The 23,025-nt window shown below is 39.9% G+C and overlaps 1 protein-coding gene across 1 annotated transcript in view; it reads left to right on the forward strand.

Annotated features, from left to right (window-relative positions):
• Positions 1-23,025, forward strand: part of LOC134359133 (protein CC2D2B-like) — a 139,454-nt gene that overhangs the window by 69,884 nt on the left and 46,545 nt on the right. Inside the window, exons 17-20 of the mRNA XM_063072098.1 lie at positions 8,043-8,190; positions 11,875-12,001; positions 14,502-14,705; positions 21,852-21,944. Coding sequence (XP_062928168.1) covers positions 8,043-8,190; positions 11,875-12,001; positions 14,502-14,705; positions 21,852-21,944 — 572 coding nt within the window. The remainder of the gene's footprint in view (positions 1-8,042; positions 8,191-11,874; positions 12,002-14,501; positions 14,706-21,851; positions 21,945-23,025) is intronic.

The following is a 23,025-nucleotide window of genomic DNA, read 5'->3' on the forward strand; positions in this document are numbered from 1 at the left end:
GACATCAGAGATGACTCTTGCAAAGATTGGGGTTTCCCTTCCTCCATCATTGGTGTTGCCCACACTCACATCTCCTCTATTTCCTGGACATCTGTACTCACTCGATCCTCCCGCTGCCTTGGCAGGGATAGAGTTCTAATTGTCCTCCACTTCATTAGCCTCCACATCCAATACATCATTCTCCCAAACTTCCAGCATCTTCAACAGGATCCTACCACCAAACACATCGTTACGTAACCCCCTCCTCCCAACTCTCCATAGGGGTTGCTCCCTCTGTGATTCCCTTGTCCATTCATTTCTCCTCACCAATCTCCTTCCTGGCACATATCCCTTCAAATTACAGAAATGCTACACCTGCCCACTCACCTCCTCTCTCACCTCCATTCTGGGCTAAAACAGTCTTTTCGGGTGAGGTAACACTTCACCTGTGAATCTTTTGGGGTTGTCTACTGTATCCGGTGCTCCCGATGTGGTCTCCTCTATAATGACTCAATGTAAATTGGGAGACAGCTTTGTAGAGAACCTTCAGTCCATCCACAAAATGCGGAATTTCCCGGTGACCAACTATTCTAATTTCTATCCACATTCCCTTTCCCACACTTTGGTCCATGGCTTCCTCTTCTGCCATGATGAGGCCACTCTCAGGATGAAGGAGTAACACCTCATATTCTGTTTAGGTGGCCTACAACCTTATAGCATGACATTGATTTCTCCTTCTGGTAATTTTTCCCCTACACCTTTTCCTTTCTATTCATCACTACGGTCCCTCATTTCCTCTCACCTGACTATCACTTCCCCCAGGTGCCTTTTCTCCTTCCCTTTCTCTATTGGCCCACTCTCCTCTAACTATCAGATTCCTTCTCCAGCCCTTTCCCTTTTTCTAATTACCGCCTTCCAGCTTCTTATTTCACCCCCCCAACTGCAATCACCTGTTTTCCCCTATCACCTTCTAGTTTGTCCTCCTTCTCCTCCTCCCCTTACTTTCCTTGCCAGTCCTGATGAAGGGGCTTCCTACCCCTGCCTTTCCAGTCCTGGTAAAGGGTCTTGGTTCTAAATATCAACTGTTTATTCATTTCCATAAATGCTGCCTGGCCTGCATTTTGTGTGTGTGCATGTTGTTGCATATTTTGCCTTTCACAGGCCATTACGCGTGTTCCCATATATGTTGTAGGCAGAATGATTTAATCTTTGTAAATGTATCTCTTCCTGCTTTTCTACAAACAAAACAATACATAACAAAAAGTTGTTGTTCAGAATCTACGTGGTCCTGTCCTTCAGATATGAGATAGAATCAAGGAATCATCCAATTGTTACAGCCACTAAGGAGACCATGCCATTCATTGAGCCAATGCCAGTAGTCTGCAAAAGTTGATTCCATTCCTCTGCTCTTTTCCTGTAGCTCCCTCAAATATCTGTACAATTCTGTTTTGAAGGTGATGACTAAATCTCCTACTACCTGTCAGGCATCAAATTCTAGATTATGACTACACATTGTGTAAAACGGTTCTTTTCTGATTTTCTCACCCAATTACTTAATATCTTTCTTCTGGTTCTTAAACCTTCCATCATATGAGTGTTTTTATTTTAATTTGTCTAGTGGGATGGGATTTGTATATTGTGGTAAAAAAATAGAACAGAGGGAGACTCACTGACTTCACAGTGCTTTGGAACTTTCACTACTGCTTCCTAAATACTCTCATCTCATTAGCATTACATTAGGTGTGATTTATCAGCTGAATGCCAAAGACAACTATCCCATAGTTACACCGGAGAATTTCCTTCACACAGTGATGCCTTATCAACTATTGGAGTTACTGCAGAGATGTCGTAGTTAGACTTGGGAGAATAACTGAAAATTTTACTTGAACTTTTACTTATAGATGTGATATTTGAGAGTTAGATAATCAGATGCAGGATAGTACGTAATGTATACAGCACAAGTTGGCAGGAATAATCAGAGATGGATAAAAAGAAAGAAATAGCATCTTATTAAAGGATATTCACTTCTGAATGTCTTCCACTTAACAAACACCCCTTTGCCTGAAAACAATCTATTCCAATCCACACCTCCCAGATATCTTTTGCTGCCTTCAAAATTGGCCTTTCCCCAATTTAGAATCTCAACCCAAGACTAGTCCTATCCTTCTCCATAATTATCTTGAAACTAATGGAATTAAAATCACTAGATCCAAAGAGTTGCCCTACACATACTTACTGTATGTCACCAGCCCTATGTCGTTCCCTAAGAGGAGATCCAATATTGTGCCCTCTCTAGTTGAGACCTCTACATATTGATTAAGGAAACTTTCCAGAATACACTTGTCAAACTCTATCTCATCCAGCCCTTTTATAGTATGGGAGTCTGAGGAATATGCAGAAAGTTAAAATTACATTCCATCATAATGTTATTTTTCTTGCAAATGTCTGCTATCTTTCTATAAGTGTCCTCCTCTAAATCGCATTGACTTTTCAGAGGTCTATAATATACACCCTGTTAGAGTGAGTTTTTTGGGTAGATGATTCGTTTACACTTAAGTGACTTTGGCCACCAGATTTCTAATTGACAAAGTACTTGGATTGAGTCCACAACAATGCGCTTCCTAAAAAGGTGTGAATACCAGGTGCTTCTGGCGCTGTAGTTTGACCATATGCTGTAGTTTCGAAGACAGTATTATCCATACTTTATAAATATTTATTGTCTTCTATGTTAGCACGTAAAATGCCAAATAAATGTATTGTGGATTTAACTTGCATTCCTAAAGACTGGATACCAACCTAGACATGTTGACGTCGGAAGGAAAGGATGAAGTCAGAAGGTGTGATGTTTGTATGTAGCTTCAAAAGGAAGCATTGTCTATGCATTGTCTATAACTTTTTAAGTAGCAATTGCCTTTGTGTTTAGCATATAAATTTTGAGCCCACATTGGGCTAGCAGACCTTTCTACCGAAAGCGTCTCTGTCCGTATAATGCCTGCTGTACCTTGTTGTGTCGAATAAAGAAGCTGCTTTGTATCTACTAGTAACTCTCTCTGACCGATGATTTCATCCACGCTAGAACACGCCCATTAATGTGGTCATCCCTTTCTTATTCCTCTATTCTATCCATATTGTCTCAATAAAGGAGCTTTCCTGTGTATCTTCTCTGAGCTCTACCTCGACATTTTCCCTGATGGGTAATGCCTCCTCACCCCTTTAATACCTCCCTTTCTATCATGTCTAAAATCATGGAAATCCTGAACATTGAGCTGCAAGTATTGCTTCTCATGCAGCAAAGTATTACTAATGGCTGCATCATCATAATGCTTATCAATTCTCTAAGTTCATCTACCTTGCCTACAGTACGTCTTGCATTGAAAGATACACAACTTAGAATATTAGCTCTGCCATGCTCAGCATTTCATCTTCTGTTTTAACATGCACTTTCACCACAACCACTCCACTTGGTTTCCATCTCCTGCAACTCTAGTTTAAACCCCCCAAGAATGTGCTAGCAAGCCTTCCTACAAAGATATTAGTCACTCTTCACTTCAGGTGCAAACTGTCCCATTTGTATAGATCCCACCTTCCCTGGAAGAGAACCCAATGATCCAAATGTCTGAAGCTCTCCCTCTTGCACCATTTCCTTAGTGAGATATTTAACTGCATCATCTTCCTACTTTGACCTCACTAGTATGCGGCATGGGTAGTAATCCTGAAAGAACTATCCTATCCTTTAATTTAACCCCCAAACTCATCATCCTTCCTACTAATATTATTGATACCAATCTAGACAAAAGCCTCTGGCTGCTCAAACTTGGAATCAGAATCAGGGTTAATATCACCAGCATATGTTGTGAAATTTGTTGTTACATGGCAGCAGTACATTGACTGAAAGGGTGAAGAAGAGATTTTAGATCATTCTTGCAATCCCTTAAATATTTCTGGAGAATTGTAATTCCAGAAGAAAATCCCATTGATGGACAACAGCAATATACTTCAGTGCAATGATTACATTTGTTTCAATAAGTCTCTCCCTTCTCTTCATTGATCATTTCATTTAATACCACGGATAAGTGACATATGTTAAATTACATGACAATTAAGATTAATGTGGGCATCAGACTCTTCTTTCTGCAACTAAATGAGTTTAACTTAAGTGGACTCTTGTCAAAAACAAAAGAAACTGAACTCCAGTCCAATTACAGTAAAAACAAAGTTGCACAAATTTTAAAAGTGGAATTCTTTGGCTACAATTCCTCTGATGTGCAGAATCAACAGAGCAAGAAAGCTCAAGAGGGGATCGTACAGTATGGTCAAGTGAAATAGGAATTCATATGGGAGGTGAGGGGAGTAATGAATTAAAAGTATTATATATGAATGCACGCAGTATAAGAAATAAAGTAGATGAGCTTGAGGCACAGATGGAAATTGGTAAGTATGATGTTGTGGGAATAACAGAGACATGGCGTCAAGTGGACAGGGCCTGGAAAATGTCCTATCGAGAGGACAGACTGATGGGCACAGTGGGTGGGGTGGCTCTGTTGGTGAAGAATGATATTCAGTCCCTTGCGAAGGGGGACATAGAATCAGGAGACATAGAGTCAGTATGGATAGAACTGAGAAATTCTAAGGGTAGAAAGACCCGAATGGGAGTTATCTACAGGCCCCCAAACAGTAGTCTGGATGGAGGGTGTAAATTGAATCAAGAGTTAAAATTGGCATATTGCAAAGGTAATGATTTCAACATGCAGGTAGACTGGAGGAATCAGGTTGGTACTGGACCCCAAGAAAGGGAGTTTGTGGAGTCCCTCCGAGATGGATTCTTAGAACAGCTTGGACTGGAGCCTACCAGAGAGAACACAATTCTAGATTTAGTGTTGTGCAATGAACCGGATTTGATAAGGGACCTCGAGGTAAAGGAGCCATTAGGAGATAGTGACAATAATATGATAAGTTTTAATCTACAATTTGAGAGGGAGAAGGGAAACTTGGAAGTGTCAGTATTACAGTTGAACAAAGGGAACTATGGTGCTATGATGGAGGAGCTGGCCAAAGTTCAATGGAACAATAGCCTAGCAGGGATGACAGTGGAACAGCAATGGCAAGTGTTTCTGGGAATAATGCGGAAGGTGCAGGATCAGTTCGTTCCAAAGAGGAAGAAAGATCCTATGGGGAGTAAGGGGAGGCCATGGCTGACAAGGGAAGTAATGGACAGTATAAAAATAAAAGAGAAGAAGTATAACATGGCAAAGACGAGTGGGAAGCCGGAGGATTGGGAAACTTTTAAAGAGCAACAGAAGGTAACTAAAAGGGCAATACGTGGAGAAAAAATGAGGTACGAAGGTAAACTAGCCAAGAATATAAAGGAGGATAGTAAAAGCTTCTTTAGGTATGTGAAAAGGGAAAAAATAGTTAAGACCCAAATTGGGCCCTTGAAGACAGAAACGGGTGAATTTATTATGGGGAACAAGGAAATGGCAGACAAGTTGAACAGGTACTTTGGATCTGTCTTCACTAGGGAAGACACAAACAATCTCCCAGATATAATAGTGGCCAAAGAGCCTAGGGTAATGGATGAACTGAAGGAAATTTATATTAGGCAGGAAATGGTGTTGGATAGACTGTTGGGTCTGAAGGCTGATAAGTCCCTGGGACCTGATGGTCTACATCCCAGGATACTTAAGGAGGTGGCTTTAGAAATCGTGGATGCATTGGTAATCATTTTCCAATGTTCTATAGATTCAGGATCAGTTCCTGTGGATTGGAGGGTGGCTAATGTTGTCTCTCGCTTCAAGAAGGGAGGAAGAGAGAAAACAGGGAATTATAGACCAGTTAGCCTGACGTCAGTGGTGGGAAAGATGCTGGAGTCAATTATAAAAGATGAAATTACGACACATCTGGATAGCAGAAACAGGATCGGTCCAAGTCAGCATGGATTTACGAAGGGGAAATTGTGCTTGACTAATCTTCTGGAATTTTTTGAGGATGTAACTATGAAAATGGACAAGGGAGAGTCAGTGGATGTAGTGTACCTGGACTTTCAGAAAGCCTTTGATAAAGTCCCACATAGGAGATTAGTGGGCAAAATTAGGGCACATGGTATTGGGGGCAGAGTACTGACATGGATTGAAATTTGGCTGGCTGACAGAAAACAAAGAATAGCGATTAATGGGTCCCTTTCAGAATGGCAGGCAGTGACCCAGTGGGGTACCGCAGGGTTCAGTGCTGGGACCGCAGCTGTTTACAATATATATTAATGATTTGGATGAGGGAATTAAAAGTAACATTGGCAAATTTGCCGATGACACAAAGCTGGGTGGCAGTGTGAAATGTGAGGAGGATGTTATGAGAATGCAGGGTGACTTGGACAGGCTGAGTGAGTGGGCAGATGCAGTTTAATGTGGATAAATGTGAGGTTATCCACTTTGGTGGTAAGAACAGGAAGGCAGATTGTTATCTAAATGGAGTCAAGTTAGGAAAAGGGAAAGTACAACGAGATCTTGGTGTTCTTGTACATTGGTCACTGAAAGCAAGCATGCAGGTACAGCAGGCAGTGAAGAAAGCTAATGGCAAGCTGGCCTTCATAACAAGGGGAATTGAGTATAAGAGCAAAGAGGTCCTTCTGCAGCTGTACAGGGCCCTGGTGAGACCACACCTGGAGTACTGTGTGCAGTTTTGGTCTCCAAATTTGAGGAAGGATATTCTTGCTATTGAGGGAGTGCAGTGTAGGTTCACAAGGTTAATTCCTGGGATGGTGGGACTGTCATATGTCGAAAGATTGGAGCGACTGGGCTTGTATACTCTGGAATTTAGAAGGCTGCGAGGGGATCTTATTGAAACATATAAGATTATTAAGGGATTGGACACGCTGGAGGCAGGAAGCATGTTCCCACTGATGGGTGAGTCCAGAACCAGAGGCCACAGTTTAAGAATAAGGGGTAGGCCATTTAGAATGGAGTTGAGGAAAAACTTTTTCACCCAGAGAGTGGTGGATGTATGGAATGCTCTGCCCCAGAAGGCTGTGGAGGCCAAGTCTCTGGATGCTTTCAAGAAAGAGGGGGATAGAGCTCTTAAAGATAGCGGAATCAAAGGTTATGGGGATAAGGCAGGAACTGGATACTGACTGTGGATGATCAGCCATGATCACAGTGAATGGCGGTGCTGGCTCGAAGGGCCGAATGACCTACTCCTGCACCTATTGTCTATTGTCTTATTGTGTGGCAAGAGTAAAGGAAACACAAAAAAGTGCAATGTTAGAGAGAGAAAATGGACACTACCAGGAGACCCTTTATAACAAGGGTATCAAGTCAGCAGCTCTCCTAACTGTGCCATATTGAAAAGTATTGTTTGTAAAACCTCAAAAAATTGATAACGTTGAATGTAACAATCATTTAAGAGTTTTTTTCCCCCTTAAGGCTCTCAAAGTGACACTGTGCACATATTTCTTCATTTGTGCAGTTTTTCAGGCTGGTGTCTGAAAATATGGTGACATATTCTGATTTACAACATGCATTTGTTTTTGGAAGGTCATTGATGCTCTTTATATAAAAAGATTTGAATTCATCTCTTACTTGCATTGAGATTTGAGTATTTAGTATGTGTATTGAGATTTGCCAGATTTCAAGGAAACACAGCTCAAAAATAGAAAAACACAAAAGCAGGAAAATCTGTAGATGCTGGACTGCTTACTCTTTTCCTGGCCTGCTGAGTTCCTCCAGCATTTTGTGTGTTACAAAAATAGGCACATTACCTCTTATTCTTACATTCACAATATTATCTTTTTCTATCAATTTTGTTCCTTCAGATCTGCTTTTTCTTAAATTATATGTATGGGATCAAGCATGGCCAAAGGAGTTAAACTTGTGACATTTCCTTCTAGGCAAAGAGAAGTTCTCACGTGGATTATGATGCTGGAATACTTTCCCTGCATATGTTGAAGGCATTTCAAGATGTGATTCCTGAGGAATAATCAATGCAAAGTTATTATCATAAATCTGATATACTGAAGTCAATAAGTTTAATATTTTGCTCAATCTAACAATTGACTTATTTTCTGTGTATAGATACTCCATTTGTTTTAGATGGAAGGAGACCTGAGGAGTGTTTGTTACTGACATCTGGAAAATTACTGTATGCGGTATCATGGGGAGTAGATGAAAATGGCACTGCCCTTGCACCCCTCGCCCCAAAGCCAAAAACCTATAAAGAAAGGTAAGGGGACATGGGCCATAATTATTTTAATTTAAATGAAGAGCAATATTTAAAAATTAAAAACATTTTTGCAAGATTTTTGACTCTGTATCACTGAATTAGTTTCCAATTCTTTTTCACGGTTTTCCTGTATTACTATCCTTTGATAGATCCATCCTTGGTTTCAATCTAATTAATGCTCTATCCATTTCATGTTTGACAATTCCTAAATAGTGGCTCAAAGTCCTTTTTGAGAATTATCTTCTGCAATTAATTTACTTGACTAATAATTACCTATAAAGGAAATTGTATTGTGATAATAACGGAATAGTGGATAAGTATCAGAAATGAGGGAAAAAGAATGACTAAATTAGGCAAGCAGAACTCTTGCAGGCTTAAATCAATATCAGTAAATTTGTATTCTATTCTCTCCTATCAGATTCCCTCTCCAGTCCTTTTCCTCTTTCACCAATCAACTTCCCAGCTCTTTACTTTACCCCTCCCCTCTCCCAGTTTCACCTATCACCTTGTACTTCTTCCTTCCCTCTTCCTACCTTCTTATTCTGACTTCTCATCTTTTTTTCTGGCCCTGATGAAGGGTCTCGGCCTGAAACATCAATTGTTTTTTCCTCTTTCCATAGATGCTGCCTGACTTGCTGAGTTCCTCCAGCATTTTGTGTGTGAAGGCTCAGTTTATTTGGCAGCTTTCTCAGCTAAATACTGGAGAAAGTTCACAGGAGGGGTGACATGCAAAAATTGATTTAGAACCGGAAAATGAGAGATTGAAAACAAAATTAAAATGCCAAACATCTGAATTAAAACAGAAAGTTACTGAGCAAAGTCAACAGGTCAGGCAACATCTGAAGAGAGATAAACAGTTAACATTCCAGATTTCATCAGTGACTAAAAGATAGAAGTCAAATATCCCTTCTGTCCAAGACCTCTTTCAGAGTCGATTCCTCCAGAAGACATGGTACATCATTAAGGACCCCTCACACCCTCTCCATGAACTGTTTGTTCTTCTGCCATCAGGCAAATGTTACAGGAGCATCAAAACTAAAACCACAAGGCTATTTTACAGCTTCCTCCCACAGGCAGTCAGACTGCTAAATAGCTGCTCCACCTGACTCTGCTTGTTGTTTTTGTGTTGTGTTTTACTATTTATTGTTATGTTTATTATTTAGTGTTGCGTTTGTTATGTCATGATTGCACTGCCCCTGAGAAACGCTGTCTCATTCTGCCCTGCAGAGCTGATGTATGGTTAGAATGACAATAAAGTTTTCTGAATCTTTTGTATCTTTGAATCTTGAAGAGAGGAGGGAGACTTGGGGAGAACAAAAGGAATATCTGTGATAGACCAGAGACTAATTGAATAATCATATGACACAAGTGGAATGGTGCTATTCTATCTGGAGGAAATATAAAGAAGGAGGAATTGAATTGTAACAGAAAAGACAGAATGAGAAAATAAACATTTCTGGAGCTGTAAGGTTCAGACCAAAGCAATTCTGAATTTGTGAAGTAAAAGAGAATCCTGTGAAAACTTGCACATCAGGAGCTTTTGTAAAGAGAAAAAAAGAACTGGACAACAATTTAGTCACTTAATCTGCATTGGAACTGATCAGTTTTGGTACAATTTGGAACATTTGGTGATCTTTAAATTTATTGAGCCCTGAGGGATATAGTTTTCACAGTTGGAAAATATGACACAGTTCTTCAAACTTATGTACATTGGGTTGAAAGAGAGTCATGTTGAGAGGAACACTGAATTAATTTTTTTTAGGTCCTGTCTTGTGTTTTGAGAAAGAGGACATACTTGATAGACTGCTTGTCTGTATTTGTAAGCAATATCTAAGAGAGTTATAACTTAACAATACAGAAACTATTGTATGATGTATCAGCAACTGAATTTATCCTGATTGGTTGCATCACCACGTGGTATGGAAACACAGGAAAAACCCTCTCCTCCATTGAGTATGTCAACAGGGTGTGTTAGTATCTATCATCAAAGACTGCCAACGTCCAAGTGATGCACTTTTCTTGCTACTGCTATCAGGAAGGAGGTACAGGAACATAAGGTGCCACACCACTAGGTTTGGGAACAATTATTACTCCTCAACCAGGAGACTCCTGATCCAACATGGATAACTCCACTCACCTCAACACTAAACTGATTCCAAAATCTACAGAGTCACTTTCAAAGACTCTACAACTCATGTTCTTAGTATTATTTATTATTTGTTGTATTTGCAGTTTGTGTTCTTTTGCACACAATGGCTGTCTGTCAGTGTAGTGTAGTTTTTCATTGATTCTGTTGTATTTCTGTGACTGTAAATGCCAGTAAGAAAATGAATCTCAGGGTAGTATATGGTGATATATACATACTGTGATAATAACAAACATGTGAACATCTGCAGATTTTAGAAATCCAAAGTAACACACGCACAATGCCGGAGGAACTCAGCAGACCAGATGAAGTGTCTTGGCCCGAAACGTTGACTGATTACTCTTTAACATAGATGCTGCCTGGCCAGCTGACTTCATCCAGCATTTTGTGCGTGTTACTGTGAGAGTAAATTTACCTCAAACTTTGAATTGCAGTAGTTTTCATCCATAGCCTAGCCAGTCACTGTGAAAGTGATTCCAGCTTCATTTTTTTTAATGGAATCTTATAATTTTTTTACAAGTTGTTTCTCATGGTATTACTCACAATAGTCAACAAACGCCATGTCAGTCCATTATTCAGATGCTAAGTGTCAGTCCATTATTCAGATGCTAAGTGTCCTCTTCAGGGGTAAGGAAATGTAAGGAAATCTAGGGATAAGGAAAAATCCTCGAAGCTTGCTCGTAAAGATACAATAATCAGAACAGAGAAATGGAGTGAAAAACTGGATGAGCAAAAGCAATGCCTTATAGGAAGCTGAGTGGGAGGAGATTCTGTAGAGGAAATATTTGACCAGATTGGATCACCCAGAGTTCAGTGACAAAACATAGCCTGATTTTATTTGATTTGTCACTGTCTAAGGGAATGTAGGTGATTTGTTTTGTTATAGCAGATTTACTTCAGTAAAATGCATTTTAAGGATCTTTTAAGTTTTTTAAAATACTTTTGATGAAATTAATTACTTAAATATATTCCAGCCGTTTTTAAATGTCTCATTAATCTGTGCGCATGCGCTGGTCGTTCATGCAGCCGGTTACAATTGCTCCGTGGTTTCTTACTTTTAAGATTAGTTATTTGTTGTTTTTTTTTTCTCTCACGGTAACACGTTGAAGCTGCACCCTCTCTAACATGCTGGTGGAGAGAGTTTTACTTGTTTTTTTAGCGCTGGAATTAGTTTTTCTTTAACCAATTTCCCCCGGGATCAATAAAGCATGACTATGACTATGACTATGACTCTTATTGAGTTATTGAGGCAATGTATACAATTTACAAACAGGGTTGGCATATGTGGAACCTGAATTATTTTCTGAATCTTACACTTTCTACTTGTGTTAGCGAGTGACTATTCAAAATGGGCATTGATTCCAGCTCCAGATCCGTAATTTAATTTTGCTAGAAACAATATACAAAGGAAACTTTCATGCTGAAAAAACTGAAATATTTTAAAACAAATATCCAAGGTATTCTGTAGGTTTATCAGACTTGTGTGTATGCAATGAAACAAATATAACAAATTAGCCCTCTTTTGCATTTAATTTCAGCATGGATGCCATTGCTTCAATAGGGATGTCTCGGATAAATGATTTGCAGAAACTTGCCAAATGGGCAAAAAAAGCCAGAATTGATCCTAATGATCCCCAGAATTTAGAGTTGATGCATGTAATTAAGGTTAGTATAAAATCGGTTGTGTTAGTTGACAAAGTAGAATACCTTCAAAACATGTTATACATCATTGTCCAGAAATTCTAGCCACCTTAAAGGGTGTAGAGACTTGCATGAATGCAGAGGAACTGAGGCTACTTTGGCTGATGTCCAACTGATTTGAAGTCACTTACTGTAGAGGCCTATGTCCTAGATTGTCGGCCACTTCACATACTCGTGTTTGAAAATGTGCCTCCTTGGGAGGTCAATCCAATCCTGTTTGAGCTAGTGGTCTGTGACACTTGTTGAAATAGGGAATGATGGGATTGGTCCAATCAGCTCTCTGGTCAATGCCGATCGCCAGTTTGTTAATAGTTCAGGATATTTCATATTGTGCTTATGCTAAATGCTGAATAGTGCCAGAGACCCTTGTTTGGTCCTGACCTTGGGTGCTACCTGTGTGGAATTCATATATTCTTCCTGGGACCATGGCGATTTCCTCAGGATGCTCAGATTTTCCCCACATCCCCAGGACATGGGGATCAGTGGGTTGCTTGATAGCTGTAGATTACTCCTGGTATGTGTGGTATCTAAGAGGAGCAGAGGAGACTGTTGGGGGAAGAAAAATTTGATTTGAAGGGCCTTTTCCCATTCTGTATCTCCCTATGACATTGCAAACGTGTTGAGCATTTGAATGAATGTTAGGAATTACACTAACCATAGACATCAGAGGTATAGGGTGGCTACCAATTGTTAACTGGTTTAAGCAAACCTAGGATTCGGATTATCTTTGGTAAGGCCAAAATCACATGCACCTTGGAATGAGAAGGGTTATATGGTGGAGGGAGTTCAAAATTAGAGTAGAACTGAGGGAAATTGTGAACTTCTGAGACCACAAATCATTGGATTGGGAATATTCAGCAAAACTGGTGGGTTGTGGGGATGCATTTGGTGTGGGAGGTAGAGTTAGTTAGGTTTCACACTTCTCTGCAGGTATCATAATTCTGCACTCTGGGATTAAGACTACATTATTTCCATAGCCCTATAACAGGCACCCCCAGGCAATGTTATCCAAGATCTCCTGTTCCAAAAGTTGCAAGCAACCATAGCACTGAAAGTGTTTTGCGGTAGTAAAAGTGACTTTGCCTGGAAGTGCTGACTGAATTTTATGACACTGTAGTACAGTTCGTAAAGCTGCCATCTCATAGTTTCAGCAACCCATATTTAATCCTGACCTCCGGTGCTGTCTGTATTGAGTTTGCATAGAGTCATACAGCATGGAAAGAGCTCCTTTGATTCACTAAGTCCATGCCAACCATCAGAGACTCAATTCCGTTAATCCTCCATTAATTTCATTTAAATTTGGCCCACATTCTTATTAGAAGCACATGTGACCCTGTGTGATTCCTCCAGATACTCTGGATTCCTTCAAAATCCCAAAGACGTGAGCATTGATAGGTTTATTGGCCAGTGTAAGTGACCCCAGGTGCGTGAGTGAGTACTGAAATCTGGGAAAGTTATAGATAGATTATGAGAACACTCAGTCCTCTTTTATTGTCATTTAGAAATGCATACATGCATTAAGAAATGATACAATGTTTCTCCGGAGTGATATCACAGAAAACAGGACAAACCAAAGACTAACACTGACAGAACCACATAGTTATAACATATAGTTACAGCAGTGCAAAGCAATACCATAATTTGATGAAGAACAAACCATGGGCACGGTAAGAAAAAGTCTCAAAGTCCCCGAGTCGATCGACTCCTGAGTCCCCGATAGCAGGCGGCAAAAGGGAGAAACTCCCTGCCATAAACCTCCAGGCACCGTCAACTTGTCGATGCCTTGGAAGCAGCCGACCACAGCCGACACTGAGTCCATCCATCCAAAAACTTCGAGCTTCTGACCAGCCCTCCGATGCAGCCTCCCGAGCGCCATCCTTTGCTGAGCACCTTCGACCTCGCCCCGGCCACTGAAGCACGCAAAACCGAGGATTTCAGGGCCTTCTGCTCTGGAGATTCCGGTTACCACACAGTAGCAGCAGCAGCGAAGCAGGCATTTCAGAAGTTTCCAGATGTTCCTCCATACTCTCACATCCATCCCTCCATCAAATCAGAATTGTGCACAGTCCCCTACTTGACAGATAACAGACATCACCACCGAAGTGGCCACGCGTGCTGTCGTCGTGCCACCATCTTCTCCTTGATGAGAGTATGGAAGGAAGAAAAATTAGGACTAGTGTAGGATTAATGTAAATGAGTACATAATTGTTGGCACAAATGGTGGGCTCAAGGATATGTAGTAAAATTGGTATGAGTTGATTGGAAGTGGTAGGAAGAATAACTTATGTATGCTAAATTAATTTCAGTTAGCATTGTGTGATTGAATTTATGGGAAATTATTTTAATTGTTAAACAAAATAATATGTAAACTTTTCAATGGGTCAGAGCTGTCAGGTATCATTGTTATTCTGTAAAACAAAAATAGATTCTAAGGTATTATTTAAACTTATGCCCTTTCTGACAGTATGTGACTGAGGAAGGTGACAGGGTCCCCAAGTACTTTAGATTACACCAAATGGAAGATGAGTTTAACTTTGTAACAGATGAAAAACTGGAGATGTCTAGACGTTTTCGTCTGCTGATGCATAGAAATTCTGGAGTTCCTCAATATTGTTGCTATAAGCTAGTGCCACCATATGAGAGAGAGGTGCCAGTGCATATTTTTGAGGTTAGTATCTGCATTGCCTTATAAAACTGATATATGTGTAGAAATACTAATGCAGTAATCTACTGGTCCAAAATGTGAAGGAATAGGAGAGTTGGAAATATTAATTATATTTTAGAGAATATACCGGAAAATTTGATCACCAAGTTTCAAATTTTGTCAAATTCTATCAGTGAATGGTACAGGGTCAAATATACAGTACAAAACTAGAAGCAACAATAGTGCAAAGAGATTTGGGTCTGTGTAAATAGAACATTAAGATGTCATGAACATATTCTGAAATAATAAAAAATGTTAGTGGAATGTTGATCTTTATATGTAGAGGACCTGAAATACAAGGAGAAAAATGTTATGTTACAGCCATATGAGAACCTGGTTAGCCTCTGCCTTGAGAACTGTGATTAGTTTGGGGCACAACAACTTACTAAGGATATATAGACTACTGCGGAGCACAGATGTCCATGATCATTGTCCAAGGGTTAAATTCTAAAAAGTGTTCATGCAAATGAGGGTTACATTGCCTACAACAAAGAAAATTAATGTGATAATCAAAATTTTCAAGCTACTAAGGGGAACTGATAGCGTTTATCTCGAAATTCATGCTGCTCTGTGGCATTAAATATAATACATGATAGTGACTGCAACTTCTATTCTTCTTCCAAAACATAGTTCTACAAAAATTATGCATAGAGACATAGCCATAGAACTATAAACTAAAGAAACAGAACTTTCAGCCCATCATACCAATGTTAATTATCAAACATCCATTAACACTATTCCTACATTAATCCCATTATATTTCTCCTCTTAGCTTCTCCCATATTCCACCATTTACCTAAATACTAAGGGTAATCTGCAAGTACAATTTACCCACCAATTTGATGCCTTTGGACTAAAAATTAGTATCAGGTCTTTTGAAAGTGAATGAAAGAGTGGGTGGTAGTAATTTATAACTTTCCAAATGGCAGCTGATACTGGATCAGTGTTTAATTTTAAATTTCATGTTACCAGATATTGTTAATCAAATGTAGTAAACATATGAAAAAGAAGAGTTCAAATTGAATTAGAACAAAGATCACCCATGTGATAGAAAAAGTCTGCAAGGGTGAATAGTTTGCTTCTGTTCATATCTTTTTATATTGAAGGATATGGTGATGCTGGTGCCTGCTTCTCTAAAGGTTTGCAAGTTTATCAAGTAATTAGAAGATCAATTTTTAATGAGGAATGATTGACTTTCCTCTGTTGGAGTATAGAGGGCTCATGATAATAATCTTCTTTGATTACCAGTCAGTGCTCAAGGAGAAGAGAACTGATAAACTGCAAATGTGACATCAGGCCATTGTAGTAGGCTGGGTTGGTTGGACCCTATTATTCAAGTATCCAGGAGTTGTGGCAATAAGTGTACAAGCACAACAAAGTAACTTAGCATAGTTTATTATCACAGAATAGATAGTACAAATAAATCACATAAAATATCTCATAGCAAGTCACAAAGATTTCTGGTCTCACACTTCCTGTTCACCACATGGTTGTTGTTGGGGGAACTCAGATTCCACTCGTGAGACCATCCCTTGGTCCCAGGCATCAATTGTTATTCCAGTCTGGGTAAAGTTCCACCGGAGTCTGAAAAGTTCCTCCAAATATTGTATACAAGCTTTATAAGTGCAGAATCATCAAGAGGCAGACAAATCCTTTGTGCTTGTGCCAGTAGAAGAAAAAAACACATCTTGTCTATTAACACAGTCTTCAGAACACCCTCATACATCAACTGGACATTTTAATGATTACTCCTTGTTATTTCATTTATTAACCTCACAATATCCATGACACACAACATTCCTAGGGCTTACACAGTATATTAATGATTACATATAAACCATAGAAACCATAGAAACTACAGCACAGAAACAGGCCTCTTGGCCCTTCTTGGCTGTGCCGAACCATTTTCTGCCTAGTCCCACTGACCTGCACATGGACCATATCCCTCCATACACCTCCCATCCATGTATCTGTCCAATTTATTCTTAAATGTTAAAAAAGAACCCGCATTTACCACCTCATCTGGCAGCTCATTCCATACTCCCACCACTCTCTGTGTGAAGAAGCCCCCCCAATGTTCCCTTTAAACTTTTCCCCCCTCACCTTTAACCCATGTCCTCTGTTTTTTTCTCCCCTTGCCTCAGTGGAAAAAGCCTGCTTGCATTCACTCTATCTATAGCCATCATAATTTTATATACCTCTATCAAATCTCCCCTTATTCTTCTACGCTCCAGGGAATAAAGTCCTAACCTATTCAACCTTTCTCTGTAACTGAGTTTCTCAAGTCCTGGCAACATCCTTGTAAACCTTCTCTGCACTCTTTCAACCTTATTTATATCCTTCCTGTAATTTGGTGACCAAAACTGAACACAATACTCCAGATTCGGCCTCACCAATGCCTTATACAATCTCATCGTAACATTCCAGCTCTTATACTCAAAACTTTGATTAATAAAGGCCAATGTACCAAAAGCTCTCTTTACGACCCTATCTACTTGTGACGCCACTTTTAGGGAATTTTGTATCTGTATTCCCAGATCCCTCTGTTCTACTGCACTGCTCAGTGCCTTACCATTAACCCTGTATGTTCTACCTTGGTTTGTCCTTCCAACGTGCAATACCTCACACTTGTCTGTATTAAACTCCATCTGCCATTTTTCAGCCCATTTTTCCAGCTTGTCCAAGTCCCTCTGCAGGCTCTGAAAACCTTCCTCACTGTCTACTACACCTCCAATCTTTGTATCATCAGCAAATTTGCTGATCCAATTTACCACATTATCATCCAGATGATTGATATAGATGACAAATAACAATGGACCCAGCACTGATCCCTGTGGCACACCACTAGTCACAGGCCTCCACTCAGAGAAGCAATTCTCTACCACCACTCTTTGGCTTCTTCCATTGAGCCAATGTCTAATCCAATTTACCACCTCTCCATGTATACCTAGCGACTGAATTTTCCTAACTAACCTCCCATGCAGGACCTCGTCAAAGGCCTTACTGAAGTCCATGTAGACAATATCCACTGCCTTCCCTTCATCCACTTTCCTGGTAACCTCCTCGAAAAACTCCAATAGATTGGTCAAACATGACCTACCACGCACAAAGCCATGTTGACTCTCCCTAATAAGTCCCTGTCTATCCAAATGCTTGTAGATTCTGTCTCTTAATACTCCCTCCAATAACTTACCCACTACCGACGTTAAACTCACCGGCCTATAATTTCCCGGATTACTTTTCGATCCTTTTTTAAACAACGGAACAACATGAGCCACTCTCCAATCCTCCGGCACCTCACTCGTAGACAGCGACATTTTAAATATTTCTGCTAGGGCCCCCGCAATTTCAACACTAGTCTCCTTCAAGGTCCAAGGGAACACTCTGTCAAGTCCCGGGGATTTATCCACTTTAATTTTCCTCAAGACAGCAAGCACCTCCTCCTTTTCAATCTGTACAGTTTCCATGATCTCACTGCTTGATTCCCTCAATTCCATAGACTTCATGCCAGTTTCCTTACTAAATACAGACGCAAAAAACCTATTTAAGATCTCCCCCATTTCCTTTGGTTCCACACATAGCCGACCACTCTGATCTTCAAGAGGACCAATTTTATCCCTTACAATCCTTTTGCTCTTAATATACCTGTAAAAGCTCTTTGGATTATCCTTCACTTTGACTGCCAAGGCAACCTCATGTCTTCTTTTAGCCCTCCTGATTACTTTCTTAAGTATTTTCTTGCATTTCTTATACTCCTCAAGCACCTGATTTACTCACTGTTTCCTATACATTTCATACAACTCCCTCTTCTTCTTTATCAGAGTTGCAATATCCCTTGAGAACGAAGGTTCCTTATTCCTATTCAATTTGCCTTTAATCCTGACAGGAACATACAAACTCTGCACTCTCAATATTTCCCCTTTGAAAGCTTCCCACCTACCAATCACATCTTTGCCAGAGAACAACCTGTCCCAATCCACGCTTTTTAGATCCTTTCTCATTTCTTCAAATTTGGCCTTCTTCCAGTTCAGAACCTCAACCCTAGGACCAGATCATTCCTTGTCCATGATCAAATTGAAACTAATGGTGTTATGATCACTGGAACCAAAGTGCTCCCCTACACACACTTCCGTCACTTGTCCTAACTCGTTTCCTAACAGGAGATCCAATATTGCATCCCCTCTAGCTGGTCCCTCTATATATTGATTTAGAAAACTTTCCTGAACACATTTTACAAACTCTAAACCATCTAGACCCCTAACAGTATGGGAGTCCCAATCAATGTATGGAAAATTAAAATCCCCTACCACCACAACTTTATGTTTCCTGCAGTTGCCTGCTATCTCTCTGCAGATTTGCTCTTCCAAGTCTCGTTGACTATTGGGTGGTCTATAATACAATCCCACTAATGTGGCCATACCTTTCTTGTTTCTCAGCTCCACCCATAAGGACTCAGTAGACAAGCCCTCTAATCTGTCCTGCCTGAGCACTGCTGTAATATTTTCCCTAACAAGCAATGCTACTCCCCCACCTTTCATTCCTCTGCCTCGATCACATTTGAAACATCGGAACCCTGGAATATTAAGCTACCAATCTTGCCCCTCCTGTAGCCAAGTTTCACTAATTGCTGTAACATCATAATTCCACGTGTCAATCCACGCCCTCAACTCATCCGCCTTCCCCGCAATACTCCTAGCATTGAAATATATACACCTCAGAAGATTTTTACCACCACTCACAACCTTTCTATCAGCGGATTTGCTTGAACTTTCAACATTTATTTTCACCCCAGCCACACTGTCAGCTCTGGCACTCTGGTTCCCATCCCCCTGCAAATCTAGTTTAAAGCCTCCCCAATAGCACTAACAAACCTCCCTGAAAGGATATTGGTCCCTCTGTAGTTCAAGTGTAACCCGTCTCTCTTGTACAGGTCCCACCTGCCCCAGAAGAGGTCCCAATGATCCTGAAATTTGAAACCCTGCCCCCTACACCAGTTCCTCAGCCACTTGTTCATCCTCCAGAGCATCCTATTCCTACCCTCACTGGCACCTAGAACAGGTAGCAATCCTGAGATTATCACTCTTGAGGTCCTGCTTTTCAACTTCCTACCAAGCTCTCTATACTCACTCTCCAGGACCTCCTCACTCTTCCTTGCTATGTCATTGGTACCGATGTGCACCACGACATCTGGCTGGTCACCCTCCCACTTCAGAATGTCACGCAAGCGATCAGAGATATCCTTGACCCTGGCACCCGGGAGGCAACAAACCATCCTGGATTCTCTGTCACAACCACAGAACCTCCTATCTGCACCTCTAACTATCAAGTCCCCTATCACTACCGCTCTCCTCTTTTTCCACCCTCCCTTCTGGACTGCAGAACCAGACCCAGTGCCAGAGATCCGGCTACTGCAGCTTGTCCCAGGTAAGTCATCCCCCCCAACAATATCCAATGCGGTATACTTGTTGTTGAGGGGAATGGCCACAGGGGAACCCTACTCTGCCTGCCCTTTCCCCTTCCCTCACCTGATAGTGACCCAATTTCCTGTCCTCTGCTCCTTTGGCATAACTACCTCCCTGTAGCTACTATCTATAATCTCCTCATAAGTGATAAGTCTGAGTTAAGAAAGAGTCTAGCTATCATCCTACTGACAGACGCTCAGTCATTATTCTACAGACCCCAAATGCTATGAGAAAGAGGTCAGTTGTCATGCCACCTAACAGATATTCAATCATTGCTTTACAAATCCCATATGCTACAGTCATAAAAGGTCAGTCACTGTAAACATTGTCTGTTCATTCCCCTATTACGATGCTGCCTGACATGTTGAATTCTTCTTGCAATTTGTTTTTGCTTCAGTTATTTTAATGTTAGTGGTGGAAAATTTGGAGAAACATTAATCAGGGACAGGATTAGAAGTCATTTGTGGATCAATTAACCAACAAAATTGTGGACTAATTAACCAACAAAATTGTTCAAGGCAAAATATTTCCAATTAACTTGATTGAATTTTTTGAAGAGGCAACATAAGAGGTTGATGAGGGAAATATAGTTGATGTTATTTCCAAAGGCATTTGATACAATGCCAATTGATAGTCTGGTCATTAAGATTGAAGATATGAAATAAAGCAGCATGAATAGAAAATCAGCTCAACAAGAAATAAGAGAGTAATAGTTTAAGATGTTAGATGGAGAATAGGATACGTGGACTTATCCCCGAGTTGGTACTAGGAATACTACTTATACTTGCATGTACAGGGCATAATTTCTAAATTTGCAGATGGTACAAAAGGATAATAAACTTTGAGAAAGATAGTAACTAATTTCAAGGAAATAAAGGCAGATAGATGGACAGAGCCAATAGGAGAGAGAGAGAGATGTTTGACGGTGAGAAAAGCAAAGTGTTAACTTTTGGAAGGAAGAATGAGGAGATGATGAGTGGTGCATACATTTGTGCTATAGAAGATAGAGATGGATTTAGATAAAAAGGAACCGTTTCCACTGGCAAAAGGGTCAAGAAGCAGTGCCATAAAATAAATGTGATTGGTAAAAGAATTAAAAATGACATTAGGAACATTTTTTCTATGCAATATGTTGTCCACGTCTGGTCAGCACTGGCACAGATACTAGAAATACCATATTTAGTAGTAAGCTAGCAAGCTTATTTGTATAGCACTTTTCAAATACAAGGCAATTTAAAGTGATTTACATAGAACAAGATATAAAAATCAAACATCATATTTCAGACCATATATAAGAGAATAAAATTACACAAAAATAGATATGATAAATAGAAGTTACAGTGCAGGAGATTCTAATTAAAAGCTACAGCCAAAAGAAAAGTTTTAGGCCTCGATTAATCCTTAAGAGTTTAAAGTTGGGGCGGACTTCAGATCCTCTGGAAGGTTATTCCAGATATGTGGAGTATAGTATTTAAAAGTAGTGTTCAAAGGGGAGATGGATAAATATAGGAAAGGAAAGAATTTGCAAAGCTGAGGGAAATGCACAGTGGCGCATTTAGAATTTGTTTACAATCATTTTATTTTCCACAAGATTTTGCTAAATTATGTTTTATCTTTCATAAAGCAATAATTTTTTGTCTGTTTTTAGGAATATGAAATCCAAAAGGATGATGTTTTTATAATTATGGGTGAAGATTCACTAACAGAACAGAGAATGATGGCACTTAAGTATCTTGAGAAGGTAGTTAAGTGTTAAGAAAATTATGAAAATTAGTTCAGCAAAAATATATAATCCTGGCAACTCTGCCAATGTTACTTTATTCTAATCTGTGTTTCCTGCCAGAAAATCTGGCAGCTATCCACTATTCACAAACTGGGTATTTGAAATATTCAGCCTTATCCTGAGGTCCCTTTGAGCTTACCTAGCATGATAACATAAATAAGCAAGTCCAAATCAATAGAGGAACATTCTTTATTTCAAGAATCATCGTTGCTTTCAAACATCTTGTATTACCATTATTAAATGTTCACACTAATGTAGAGGGTTGAGTATTTCATTTTATTTGGTTATCTAGATTTCATTAGAAACTCATTAGAGAATCAGGATCTTTCAGTATATGGAGTCTCTGTATCACCTTTTTCAAACCGTTTTTGGAGATGGTAGGTACTTGTGTGCTCTTACCAAGTGATATTAAAAACAATGGCTGCTGCCTGGCTCTGTTTCTGTACTTCCTGAATGGCTCCTTCAGCTCCTACCCAAATGTTCATCTAAATCAAGCTTTTAGATCTTTTCTTCTGAATTTCCCCTAATTTCAGTTTTCATGAAAATACAGGTTATGGGCTTAGAATCAAGAATTTTTGTGTCCATTGTCTTTTTAGATGCTTTAATTCCTGATATGATTATTGCTTTATACCAATTGTTATGTACCTCGTAACTGGGTTGCCAAACCAGCAGAAATGGATCACTCAGTTGGAGTTTGGATTACTAGAACTAAGAAAATTTTATTAAAGAAACAAGCAACACAGTACTCTAATCAAAAGGATAACAAATGCAACAGTTCAGCAATGATAAACACACATGTACACAGAATTAGGATAACAGGATCAATCAAGCTCTATCATCGTCTAGGGGTAAATGACCAGTTTCAAAGTGACGCAAAGTTCAGTTCAATGGAGTTCAATTCAGTTCACAGTAATCACTGCTGTGGGAGATGGGCAGTGGGAGGAAGGAGAGAGAGAGCAAAAACGAATGAATATTCAAACGGCTTCCACATAGACCTTCGATATTCTTCGCAGTCAGCTTTCGGGCGAGCCCTTTTGTG

This window comes from Mobula hypostoma, chromosome 19, assembly GCF_963921235.1.
Source record: "Mobula hypostoma chromosome 19, sMobHyp1.1, whole genome shotgun sequence".
NCBI lineage: Eukaryota > Metazoa > Chordata > Chondrichthyes > Myliobatiformes > Myliobatidae > Mobula > Mobula hypostoma.